We start from the raw sequence: 14,525 nt of genomic DNA on the forward strand, positions 1-14,525 counted from the left end.
ACTGTATAATGATACAGCTTTTATGATGTGACTATGTGATTGTGAAACCTTCGTGTCTGATGCTTCTTTTATCTACCTTATGGACAGATGAGTAAAACATAAGGATTAAAAGTAAATAAATAATAGGGGGAACAAAAAAATAAAAATAAAAATATCTTTGAATGAGGAACTGAGGAAATGTGGTATTTAAATTTCAGTGGGAATAAAAGCTAATGCAAGGTCAGATTTATAGCATTACTTTGATTTACACCTTCTAAAGGTGAAAAAATTGTTAGGTACACAACATGATGAGTTTTGGGAATGATGCAAAAAGATTCTTTATGGGGATAATGTGCTATGCCACCGTACAATCATACTAAGTTCTATTTCCTAGATGAGTTTCACAATAATTTTCACATTTACACCTTTTAAATTTACCTTATTATTTGCAGTTCATGTAAGTCTTTATTTTCCCTTTGGACACGAATTTAGGAACAGTTCGATATACCTATGATCTGAGGATGATAAACAAAAAAAAACAAAAAAACATTAACTTTTAAAAAGTGGGAAAGGCAGCAAATACTTTTTTTTTCATAATCCAGATAGCAACTCAAACTCTTTGCTCTTTTACTTTCTGTAATTAAAAAAAAGAAAAAGAGAAGGAAAATAAAAAGAAAACCTACCCAACTCTGGACAGAAATATACAGAATAATCAACAGATATATAAAATGTTCTTCATTATAATACAGTACCTTATTCTTTTAAAATATAATTTAGTATTATTGAAAGAGTATAATCTATCTAAAGAAAAATTCTAAGCAAACCCCAAAACAGGGTATAACACTTGTAATCAAAGCCAGATATCAAAAGCAACCAGAAAACCCATGAGCAGCACTTACGAACATGAGATCGATCCTTCAGCATAGCTGCAACAGCATCCTCATGGGTATCGAAGTGCACATCAGCTTCTCCAGTAGCCTTCCCACTGGAACTGTACTCCATGGTGATTCTAACAGGCTTCAGTGGAGCAAAAAACTAAACAAACAAAGGAAGCCAAAAGGAACATAAAATCAGGCTCACTTTCTAGTAGTCTGGTGGCCCTGCACTTTCACCTCGGACTTTGATTCACACCCCTAGTAAATTTATTTTTAGGAAATCTCTGACTTCATCAGTAAAGTAATTATAGATGAACCATCTCTTCTGCTTTCTCTGGTTTTCCCAGAAATCCAGATTACAATTCTAATATTTATTAACAGAGAACTAAAAATTATAAATACAGTCACTAGACAGATGGTTCTCAAACTTTTTTTAAACCAAGGTCCACTTTTATTATTTCTCCTACACACATCCTCCGTTTATCCATCACATATACTTTCACTCTTTCTCCAAGGAAAACATGTAAGTGGCCAATAAGAACATGAAAAGATGTTCAACGTTATTAGCCATCAGAGAAATGCAAATCAAAATCACAATGAAGGGTGCACAGGTGGCTCAGTGGTAGAAGGCTCGTCTTTCATGCGGGATACCCAGGCTCGATTCCCGGACCATGCACCCCCCCCAAAAAAACACAGTGAGATCCTAACTCACTCCCATAGAAATGGCTATTTAAAAAAATAGAAAATAAATGGTGGCAAGGATGTGGAAAAATTTTAACTCTCATGCTTTGTTGGTGGAAATGTAACATGGTTCTGCTACTGTGGAAAACGCTGGCGGCTCCTCAAAGAGCTACACAAAGAATTACCATATGACTCAGAAATTCCACTTCCATGCATACAGAGTGAAAACATGTTCTCAGAGAGATACATGCACACCATTGTTTATAAAGTATTAATCACAACAGGCAACAGGTGGAAACAATCCAAGTGTCCATCAACAGACACATGAATGAACAAAACATGATACATACACATAATGGAATATTCTTTAGCCATGAAAAGGAAAGATATTCTGATATATTAGATAGAGGAGTCTTGGAAAAGTATGCTAATTGATAACAGCCCCCAAAAAAGGCACAATACTACGATTCCACATATATGAGATATCTAGAGTAAACAAATTCATGGATAAAGTAGGTAGATTTTAGTAGACCAGAGACTGGCAGGATGAAGAATGGAGAGCTCCTGCTTACTAGGTAGAGATTCTGTTTCAAGTGTTGAAAGACTTTTGGTAATGGATGGTGCTGATGATGGCACCACATTGTAAATTTAGTTAATGCTACTCAATTGTACACTTAAAATTGGTTAAAATGACAAATTTTATAGATAATTTTATATTTTGAAACATATTTATATTATACATACACACGTTACCACAATAAAAACAAATTAAAGAGAAAAAATTACATTTAAAAAATCAGTTGAACTTATTCTAACAACTTCCTTACTTTGAATACTAAACCTACACTCTATTATTTCACATCTTTAGTCTTATTTTTCTTGATCTTAAGATATAATAAAACCCCACATTTTTAAGCTACAGAAAATGAAACATACCTCTGGAACCACACCGATTTTATCAATAGTCACATAATACTTTATTTGCTTCTCTACTTTCCCCAAATTACTAGAGGTTCAATTCTAGAACCTTTCTCCAACCTACTGATATTGGATAATATCTTACTGCCACACACATTTATAATGTCTTGGGCATTGGCTTGGAAAGGCAATCCTCTCATGTGGACAAAATGTAATGAAGGCATAGTCCCAAAATCAACAGCCTCTGGTAGCTTTTCTGACATCTCCTTAGGCAATTCTGAGAGGCAGAACAAAAAACACTGTCAACAACATATAATTAGGTATATGACCTTTATATCAAAACCTTCTATCGTCTTGAACCAGCAGAGAAAAGTGGCTTTAAAGGTCATAAAGATCTAACAAGTATCACCTGAACATGCATAAACATTTAGTGATTTAAACCATTACCACCAGAGAAAATTTAACAGCAGAGAAAATTTGAAATGATTATGAAAGAAACCATAAAGGCAAGATAAACATTCTGAGTTATAGGCACTAAAAAAGAGAATATGCTAAAGGATAATCCCAGGTCAACAGTAAAAAGTGATTTTATCAAATTTCAAAAGTTTTAAATGTTGCTCTAAGAATCAAAGGAACTATTTCCATAGGAAAACAAAAACTCTAACTTCAGTCAATATTCTTGCTCTGTACCCAAAATTTTTCCCAGCTTAGTTAAAATGTTCACATTTTACCTCATATTATTATGCTTGTATTACTCAACTTTTAATGATCTATAAAAATGATTAAATAAAAACCCAGTGAAATAATTTTCTTTCTATATATATTAAACTACTTTAATGCATATTAAGTTTATTTTCAATTCAATTCCCTTTTCTCATGATCTTACAATTACACATGTATAGTAATTAAAAAAAGTTTTTAACAGAAATCAAAACATGTGATAGATACCCATGAGTCTCAAGAAGAGAAAGGTTCTTACCTATCTCCTTCTCACTTTCAAAAGCTGTCATGTGTCGAATATCATCATTTGTTTCATGTTCTTCAAAGACCATTTCTGGCTCAGTTATGTATTTAGCAGTAGGAGATGATGCCATTTTCTTTCCTTTATGAGAACCAACATGTGTTCGAACTTCATTCTTTCTGCTTGGAAATATCTCTATATACCTAGCAAAGCAAAGGTGAATGAGTTGTAGACATAAATGGCTTTGAATATTTCAGGGATGCAGACAATAAAAAATAGGCAAGACAAAGATTTGGATACACCACAATCATAAATAGATAAAAATTCGAAAATATAAGCTCCATGAGGGCAGGAATTTTGGGTTTTTTTTATCATTGATTTTTTCAAGCACTTAGAACAATGCCTAGTACACAGAAGGTGTCCAATAAATATACGCTAAATGAACTAATAAAAAAGTTAAATGGCACAAATTGTACAAAGTAATTTTAAATTGAACTCATTTAAACTAAACCATGTATATTATAATTCCAATAGTGTATGAACACAGGTGTCCAAACGTAACTAGAGGAAAAAAGTAAGAATGACTACAGATACCAGCCCATGAAGAAGTACTCTCACAATGGCGGGTCACCAATTTAGTCCTCGTCTCCCCCGCCAAGGATAATAGTTATCTTCATACACATTTTAACAATGTTTTCCACTAATTTGCTTCATGAGGACAACCATGTTAAGTTAACAGAATACATAAAAAAGGATTAACCAGTAATTAGTAACAAAAATAAATAAAAATTTAAAAAGACTTTTTTAAAATTGGTTAATAATTGCTTGAAGCTGTGTAGTTCAATTCTGTGGAAATTAAGTACATTAATGTAAGGAATTAAAAGTCACAGTATATGAAAAGCTAAATTCTCTAGACCTTCGCCAAGAATTCAAGCATTAAATGTCAGTTCTAACTGGGTATAATGGTGACAGTGATTTACATACACTTTCCTCATTTAAAAATTCTCAAAGTCCTTTTATTCAGATCTGTAAGCAGATACAGTAATACAGTGGAGCTTTGAAATGGCATCTTTTTTTCAACTTCAAAAGAGCTGAGTAAAAAAGGCAAGCAAAGAAAAAAAGTGATTTATAAATTGACACTAATTTTACTACACCTCCACAGTCAAAATTAAAACAAAAATGAACCCATTTATCATTACATGGAACCTCATGTGGTGTGATATGCAGTATTCAGCATTACCTATAGAGTATTCTTATTAAAATGTTAAACTGGGGATGGGGTATTGGAGAGTTATTGATCAATAGATAATTTCTGCTTGGAGTAAAGGGAAAAACTGGGTAATGGATGGTGGTGATGCAATTAATAGTTTTTTTACTTTGTAAAAGAAATTAATACCACTAAATTGTAAACTTAAAAATGGTTAATACGGTATTTGATGTTATATTTATGTTACTACAATTAAATTTTTAAAAACTAAAGTTAACCTGAAAGACTTCAGTTTTCAGGAAACAAAAGAAGATAAAGGAAAAAGTTAATGACATCATGAGGAAACAATAAAACAAACCTAGAAAGTAATACACTGTACAGAACAATTGCCTCAATTTTTTCAAAGGTAAGAGGCATTCTCTCTCTAAGACAACTCTTCAGGTGAACTCACTGCCCTCCCCACTATATGGACATGACTCCCAGGGGTGTAAAAATTCCTGGCATCATGGGATATGACTCCCTGGGATGAGCCTGGTCCTGGTATCATGGGATTGAGAAAGACTTCTTGACCAAAACGGGGAAGAGAAATGAAGCTAAAATTTCAGTGGCTGAGAGATTTCAAATAGAATGAAGAGGTCATTCTGGAGGTTATTCTTGTGCACTTTATAGATATCCCTTTTCAGTTTTTGTAGTATTGGAGTAGCTAGAGAGAAATACGTGAAATTGCTGAACTGTAATCAATAGTCTCAATTCTTAAAGACAACTGAATAAAAACAATGTTCAACATCATGTCACTAAGGACTTGCAAATTAAAGCAAGATATTATTATACACTTATTAAATTGCTAAAATACTAAATACTGACAACAATAGCCGGTAAGGATATGGAGTAAAAGGAATTCTCATGCACTGCTGGTGGGAATGGAAAATAGTAAGACCACTTTGGAAGACAGGCAGTTGCCCATAAACCTAAATATAGACTTACTATACAATGCAGCAAAAACACTCCAAGATATTTATCCAAATGAGATGAAAACTTATGTCCATGCAAAAACAAGCACATGAATGTTTATAGCAGGTTTATTTATAATTGCCAAAACTTGGAAGCAACCAACATGTAGATAAACAAAATGGGGTATATCCATTCCTTGGAATTTAATATAATTTGTCAAAAAGATATGAGCCACCAAAAGAAATGGAGAAAGGTGGAATGCATGGTGTCAAGTGAAAAAAATTCAATCTGCAAAGGTTAAATACTATTTTATTCCAACTATATGACATTCTGGAAAAAAGCAAAGCTATATAGACAATAAAAAAGATCAATGATGCCACAGTTTTGGGGTAGAGGGGATGAACAGATAGAGCAAAAGCACATTATTAGGACAGTAAAAATACCCTTATGTCACTGTAAGGATGGACACACATTATGAATTTCTCAAAATCCATACAACTGTACAGCATAAAGAGTGAACCCTAATGTAAACCATGGACTTTAATAACATTATTGATTAGTTCATCAATCGTAACAAATGTACCATACTAACGCAAGATGTTAATAATAGGAAAAACTTTGTGGCAGTGGCAAGTGAGTATACGGGAACGCTATGCTTTCCATACAATATTTCAGTAAACCAAAAACTGCCCTAGACTTCCAGATGACCAAGATGGCAGTGTAAAATGATCCAGGATGCCATCCTCCCACAGAATCTTTGAAGAGCTAGCAAAACCTGGTATAGCCATATCCCTCAAAGTTCCAGAAAACAGTTAAAGAACTGCAGTAATGAGAAAACTAACAAATCAAGAAAAAAAGCAGCCTGATTATTCTTACACATTATATAGATATACCTTTTCAGTTTATGGTGTATTGAGAGGCTAAAGGGAAGCACCTGAAACTGTAGAGCTGTGTTTCAGTAGCCTTGTTTCTTGAAGACTGTATGAAGATAGAGCATTTACAATGTTACTGTGTGATTGTGAAAACCTTGTGTCTGATGCTCCTTTTATGTAGGGTATGGACAAATGCATAAAAAATATGGAAAAAATAAATAATAGGGGGAACAAAGGTTAAAATTAATTGAATAGATTGAAATACTAATGGTCAGTGAGAAGGAGGGGTAAGAGATATGGTATGTATGAGCTTTTTCCTTTTCTTTTTTATTTCTTTTGCTGGAGTGATGCAATGTTCAAAAAAATGATCATGGTGATGCATAAACAACTATGTGATGATACTGTGAGCAACTGATTGTACACCATGTATGGAATGTTTATATGTCAGAATGTTTCTATGTTTGTTTGTATGTTAAGTTTTTACAATTAAAATATTTATTAAAAAAAAAAACAAAACAACCTGAAAACGGTAAGAGAACCTCATGGTGTCCTTGCTAGTTCCTCCTTGAACCCCTTCCTCAATTCAGTGTGGAGCCAGCCTGTGCTCTCACTGTGGGTGGATGGTCCTATTCCTGATGGAATACCATAATTCTTAGGCATATCTTGGGATGCCAGTACGCCAGTGCTTATCTATCCCATAGAGAAGTCTGAAAGCCTGAATAAGGAAAACTTGTCTCAGAAACTTACACTAAAGGCAGAGACAGCAGCTTGCACAGAAACTAAAGCAGTGGAAGCAACAACTAAGTTTGAGAAGTCTGGGGTAAAGAACTATCTACACAGTACAACATCAAACTACCCAGGAAAGAGTGGCAGCCTATTTCAAAGGGATAGAGGGAGCATTTGAACACATGTAAACTATAAACAGGGGAATTTCAAAGGCCACTAGCAAATACAAGCCCAGGAAAGAAGCAGGCTCCATGACTCCACGGAGACTCAGATAAAACAGAAGAACTTGCCCTTCACATGTGTTGCAGGCTGATCTTCATAGGACAGCTAAGCTCCAAAGGAGACCACCAACCAAAGCAGAACGAATATGCAAGACTGTGAGACGTGCTTTCTCCCATGGTTTGTTTCTTTTTTGTTAGTACCTGGCACTGAAGAAAATCTCCGTCACCAGCTGGATACAAACTTAAGGAATGGATAGGGACTAAATCTTAGAGTCAACCTTTAAAATATTAAAATGTACAATATGCCACAAAAGATTATAAGGCAAACCAAGAAACAGGTAATGATAGAACATCTAAAAGAATAAGTTAAAAATCCAGAAACCATCAACGAAGAGGACAATACTTAAGACATATCAGATAAAGATACAAAAACAAAGATCCTCAGAGGGTACAAGGGTAGTTCAGTGGTAGAATTCTTGCCTGCCATGCAGGAGACTGGGGTTCAATTTCTGGCTCATGCACTTCACCTCTCTCAAATAAAAAAAAAAAAAAACAAATAAACCAACAAAAAAATTCAGCAAATGATGCTGCAATAGCAGGCTACTCACATGGAAAAAAGAATGAAATGTGACCCCACCATGCAGTGTACACACATACGCACGCACACGCACATACACAAGACCCTCAGTATACTCAAGAAGACAAAGGGAAACACAGTGAAAGAACTAAAGGATATGAGAAAAATGAATGAGTAATATGAGAATCTCCATGAGATTTTTCAATAGGAACCAAACAGAAATACTGGACTTGAAGATCACAATAACTGAAATTTTAAAATTCCCTAGAGCATTTCAATAGAGGATTCAAGTTGGCAAAAAAAGAATCAGCGATCTTGTAGACAAGACAATTGAAATGATCAGGCTGAGGAGCACAAGTAAATAGAATTTTCAAAAGCAAACAGAGGAAGAGACTTGTGGGACATCATCAAGCATACTAGTATAGGCATTATGGCAGTCCCATAAGGAGAAGACAGGAGCAGAAGGAATGTTCAAAAAAGTAATAGTAAAACATTTCCCAAACTTAATGAAAAACATGAATATACACCAACAAACATCAAACAGGATAAACTCAAATAGAATCACAGCTAGACACAAGGTAAAACAGCCCAATGTCAAGAACAAGGAGAGTGTTCTTCTGTAAGCTGCAAGAAAAAAGCAATAAGTTAGGCACAAGGGGATCTCAGTAACATTTTGTACAATTTCTCATCAGAAACCAACTGTAAACCAATCAAGAATTTTACATGCAGCAAGACTTTCTTTGAAAAAATGAAAGAGAGATTAAGACATTTACAGAAAAACAGAAGCTGAGGGAATTAATCCCCATCAGACCTGTCCTACAAGCAATGCTAAAGGGAATTCTTCAGACTGAAAGGAAAGGACACGAGACAACAGCTCAAAGTGGCATAAAAGAAAGAAGGACCTCTGCTAAATGTAAGCACGAGGTAACTATAAACTACAGTACTTATGTACAATTACATTCTATTTCTGGGTCTACAACTCCACTCTTTACATCTTACAAGTTCTAAAATGCAAAAGTACAGAGAGTAATGATAAATCTATGGTTTTGAACATACAATGTATAAAGTTATAGTCTGTTACACAAAGAACAAAAAAGTAGGGGAACAGAGAAGAGTAAGACTGGTGTGTGTATATACCACTGAAGTCAGGTTGGTATCAGTCAGGAATGACTGTTGCATTTTAAGGCACTGAATGTTGGTCTCATGTTAACCAATAAGAAAACTTATGAAAATGTATTCAGAAATAAATGAGAAAAAAATTGTACAATACAAAAAATAAAATAAATATGAAAATAGGCATTTATGGAATAACTGAGGGTCAAAAAAGGAGAAACAATTAAAGTCAAAATACCAAAATGGCCAAAGAAAGTCTTGCATTAAGAGCAGTGACTTTAAATGTAAATGGACTAAACCCTCCAGTAAAAAAGCAGAGACTGGAAAATGGTTGAAAAAGCATGATTAAACCATATGCTGTTTTCAAGAGACTCCCCTTAAATTCAAAGACACAAGTAGGTTGAAAGTGAAAGGCTGGAAAACCATGCAAGTAACAACCAAAAGAGAATAGGGGGAGCTATACTAATATCAGATAAAATAGATTTTAAATAAAAAACTGTTAAAAGACCTTGTTTCTGATGCTTCTTTTATCCAGGGTACAGACAGATTAGTAAAAAAATATGGATAAAATAAATAAATAATAGAGGGGTAAAATAAATTGGGTAGATGGAAATACTAGTGGTCAAAGAAAGGGAGGGGCAAGGTGTACTGTATATGTGAGTTTTTTCTTTCTTCTTTTCATTTCTTTTTCCAGGGTGATGCAAATGTTGTAAAAAATGACCATGGTGATAAATATACAACTATGTGAAATTATTGTGAGCCACTGATTGTATACCATGTATGGAATATATACCTGTGAAGATTTCTAAATAAAAATATTTTTAAAAACTGTTACAAGAGACAAAGAAGGTTGTTATATACTGATAAAGAGGTCAATTCAACAAGAAGAAATAATTATATATGCATCTAACAGCAGAGCCCCAAGATATATGAAGCAAATATTGACAGATCTGAAGGGAGAAATAGATGATTTGACATTAATAGTATGAGACTTTCATACACCAATCTCAATAACGGTTAGAGGGTGCACAGGTGGTTCAGTGGTAGAATGCTCACTTGCCATGCTGGACACCCAGGTTCGATTCCCAGCCCATGCACCACAAGCACCCAAAAACAAAAAATAAAACAATGGACAGAACATCCAGACAGAAGATCTGAACAATACTGTAAAACGATCAGAACAAACAGGTCTTCTGTATAGAAGACCTCACCCAACAACAGGAGGATACACATTTTTCTCAAGTGCACATGGATCATTCTGAAGGACAGAGCACATGACAGGTCCCAAAACAAGTCTCAATAAATCAAAAAATACTGAAATCATACAATGAATCTTCCTCAACCACAATGGAATGAAGTCAGAAATCAGTAAAAGATGGAAAATTTACAACCATGTAGATATTAAAACAACAGACTCTTAAACAACCAATGAGTCAAAGAAGAAATCACAAGGGAAATAAGGAAATATCTTGAAGCAAATGGAAATGAAAATACAATACATCAAAACTTATAGAATGAGTCCACTTCCGGGTAAAGATGGCAGCTTAACAACGTGTACGTTTTAGTTCGTCCTCCAGAACAACTACTAAATAACCAGAAACAGTACAGAAAGGCTCCTTGGGCCACATCAGTGACCAGACACACAGCGTACCCCAGTCTGGACCAGATAAACCGGCTGCGAGCACCCCCCGGAACCGTGAGTTCCCAAAGCTGCGGTGGCCAGCGCCCCTCGCCCACAGGCCACTTCCCAGAGAGGAAAGGAAAGGACTTGACCAGCAGCAGGGACTGGGCACAATCAAACGCCAATTGTGGAACTAATTAACAAATTCTGACTACTAAAAATAGGCCCCCAGTTTAGGTGAACCTGATCAAAGCAGAGGTTGCTCATTTTTGCCCCAGTGCCAAGGGGGCAGGACTGACAGAAAAAGGGAGAAAAAAAAGAAGGAAACAGAGGTTTTTGTAGCTGTGTATCTACAAAGGCTTGACTGCCTTTGGATATAGCGGTAGGACTTTTCAGGCTGCAACTGCCCCAGGCATAGGCAGAAGTGAACTCTTTTGGGGGCTTGTCTGGAGCCTGTGCCTTCCCCAGGGGAGGGGTGAAGCCCAACTCAGATGGAATTCCTCCATCAAGGAATTCAGACACCAGGGCTTGGTAATTTGAAGCCATTAAAACCAGCCTACAACCTCTCCTCTGTCTCCACCATGCCCCCAGCAGGGAGAGTCTGCCAAATTTAAAGGTACCACATCATCTTATGCTGGTGGGACCTGCAGTCAGACAAGCGCCACACACAGGGCAGGATAAGAAAAACAGAGCCCAGAGACTTCATAGGAAAGTCTTTCAACCTGCTGGGTCTCACCCTCAGGGAAAACCGATGCAGGTGACTCTTTCCTCCTGACAGGAGGCCAGGTGGTCTGGGAAAATCTGGCTGGGGTCTAAAATATCTAAGTAGACCCTCCTAAGTGTGTGGGGGGGAAAGGCACCACACAAGCAGGGCAAGAAACAAGAAAACAAGAACTGAAAAATTCTCCTCTGTTAAACAAAACTTAAGCTAAAGGTCCAGATAAAGCTGAACTGAATGTCAAAGAACAGATAGACAACAAATTCATCCAGCAAGAAAACCCTAGATAAAAGAAGTGAAAGCAATCTCCAGAATAAACTAATTAAGATAATTAAATGCCTAGACGCCAACAAAAAATAACAAATCACACTAGGAAAATTGAAGATATGGCCCAGTCAAAGGAACAAACCAACAATTCAAATGACATACAGGAGCTGAAAAAATTAATTCAGAATGTACGAACAGACATGGAAAACCTCATCAAAAACCAAATCAATGAATTGAGGGAGGATATAAAGAAGGCAAGGAAAAAACAAAAAGAAGAAACTGAAAGTCTGAAAAAACAAATCACAGAACTTATGGGAATGAAAGACACAGTAGAAGAGATGAAAAAAACAATGGAAACCTACAATGGTAGATTTCGAGAGACAAAACACAGAATTTCAAAACTGGAGGACGGAACATCTGAAATCCGACAAGAAACAGAAACTATAGGGGAAAAAATGGAAAAATATGAGCAGGGACTCAGGGAATTGAAAGACAATATGAAGCGCACGAATATACATGTTGTGGGTGTCCCAGAAGGAGAAGAGAAGGGAAAAGGAGGAGAAAAACTAATGGAGGAAATTATCACTGAAAATTTCCCAACTCTAATGAAAGACTTAAAATTACAGATCCAAGAAGTGCAGCATACCCCAAAGAGAATAGATCCAAATAGACATACTCCAAGAAATTTACTAATCAGAATGTCAGAGGTCAAGGAGAAAGAGAGGATCTTGAAAGCAGCAAGAGAAAACCAATCCATCACATATAAGGGAAGCCCAAAAAGACTGTGCGCAGATCTCAGCAGAAACCATGGAGGCGAGAAGATAATGGGATGATATATTTAAATTATTAAAAGAGAAAAACTGCCAACCAAGAATTCTATATCCAGCAAAATTGTCCTTCAAAAATGAGGGAGAAATTAAAACATTTTCAGACAAAAAAATCACAGAGAATTTGTGAACAAGAGACCAGCTCTGCAAGAAATATTAAAGGGAACTCTAGAGACAGATACAAAGACAGAAGAGAGAGGTGTGGAGAAGAGTGTAGAAAGGAAGACTATGAGTAAAGATAAAAAGAAGGAAAATTAGATATGACATATAAAATCCAGAAGGCAAAATAGTAGAAGAAAGTACTACCCATGCAGTAATAACACTGAATGTTAATGGATTAAACTCTCCAATCAAAAGACATAGTCTGGCAGAATGGATTAGAAAACAGGACCCATCTATATGCTGTCTCTACTCAAAGGACACGAGGCCAAGGACACAAATGGACATTTACACACCAACGTTTATATCAGCATTATTAACAATTACCAAGAGATGGAAATAGCCAAAATATCCATCAACAGACAGCTGACTAAACAAACTGTGGCATTTACCTAAGATGGAATATTATGCAGCTGTAAGACAGAATAAAGTTATGAAGTATGTAACAATATGAATGGACCTTAAGGACATTATGCTGAGTGTGATTAGCCAGAAACAAAAGGACAAATACTGTATGGTCTCACTGATACGAACTGACATTAGTGAATAAACTTGGAATATTTCCTTGGTAACAGAGACCATCAGGAGATAGAAATAGGGTAAGATATTGGGTAATTGGAGCTGAAGGGATACAGACTGTGCAACAGGACTGAATATAAAAACTCAGAAATGGACAGCACAATACTACCTAACTGTAATGTAATCATGTTAAAACACTGAATGAAGCTGCATGTGAGAATGATAGAGGGAGGAGGGCTGGGGACATAAATGAAATCAGAAAGAAAGATAGATGATAAAGATCGAGATGGTATAATCTAGGAATGCCTAGAGTGTATAATAATAGTGAAATGTACAAATTTTAAAAATGTTTTTGCATGAGGAAGAACAAAGGAATGTCATTATTGCAGGGTGCTGAAAATAGATGATAATTAATACTTTAATATGTCACCTTATGTGTGAGACTAAAGCAAAAAATGTTTAATTGTTTAATTGCCAAAATTTATATTTTGACTAGAGCATTTCCTAATATAACTCATGTAGATAGCTTGATTGAACGTCATAAGTACTTGGAATCTCAGGTAAGACATGAGATTTTGTTGGTTTGTCCAGAGTGATGCCCCGATGAATCCCAGACTGATTTGATCAGTGCCTGGAAAAGTATTTGCAAGCCCCCTTTGGGGAATGGTGAGAGTGGGGAGAAATTCAACTTCCCCAAGTTGAATTCTTGATATTCTCACAAGCAGTGTGGACAACCAAAGCTATAGGCTGAGCCCCCAGTCTTGGAGTTTGTTCACATAAAACTTAACCCCACAAAAGATAGGTCAAGTCTACTTAAAATTTAGGCCTAAGAGTCACCCCCAAGAGAGCCTCTTCTGTTGCTCAGATGTGGCCTCTCTCTCCAGCCAACATGACGAGCAATCTCACCACCCTCCCCTTCTCTGCGTGGGACATGACTCCCAGGGATCTGGACCTTCCTGGCAACGTGGGACAGAGATCCTGGAATGAGCTGAGACTCAGCATCAAGGGACTGAGAAAAACCCTAGAGTGAGCTGAGAATTAACATCAAGGGATTGAGAGAACCTTCTCGACCAAAGGGGGAAGAGTAAAATGAGACTAAGTGTCAATGGCTGAGAGATTCCAAACAGAGTCGAGAGGTTATCCTGGAGATTATTTTTATGCATTAAGTAGATATCACCTTGTTGTTCAAGATGTAGCGGAAAGGCTGGAGGGAACACCTGAAAATGTAGAGCTGTGTTCCAGTAGCCATGTTTCTTCATGATGATTGAACAATGATATAGCTTTCACGATGAGACTCTGTGAATGTGAAAACCTTGTGTCTGATGCTTCTTTT

General features: G+C 36.1%; 1 protein-coding gene across 2 annotated transcripts in view; it reads right to left on the reverse strand.

Annotated features, from left to right (window-relative positions):
• Window positions 1–14,525, reverse strand: part of GRSF1 (G-rich RNA sequence binding factor 1) — a 60,085-nt gene that overhangs the window by 2,587 nt on the left and 42,973 nt on the right. For both annotated transcript variants that reach the window (XM_077137055.1, XM_077137056.1), the window contains exons 6-9: window positions 3,433–3,617; window positions 2,609–2,730; window positions 879–1,014; window positions 418–494 (exon numbers count right to left, since the gene is read on the reverse strand). In XM_077137055.1, coding sequence (XP_076993170.1) covers window positions 445–494; window positions 879–1,014; window positions 2,609–2,730; window positions 3,433–3,617 — 493 coding nt within the window. In that variant the 3' untranslated portion in view covers window positions 418–444. The remainder of the gene's footprint in view (window positions 1–417; window positions 495–878; window positions 1,015–2,608; window positions 2,731–3,432; window positions 3,618–14,525) is intronic.

The sequence above is a fragment of the Tamandua tetradactyla genome, chromosome 19, assembly GCF_023851605.1.
Source record: "Tamandua tetradactyla isolate mTamTet1 chromosome 19, mTamTet1.pri, whole genome shotgun sequence".
Lineage (NCBI taxonomy): Eukaryota > Metazoa > Chordata > Mammalia > Pilosa > Myrmecophagidae > Tamandua > Tamandua tetradactyla.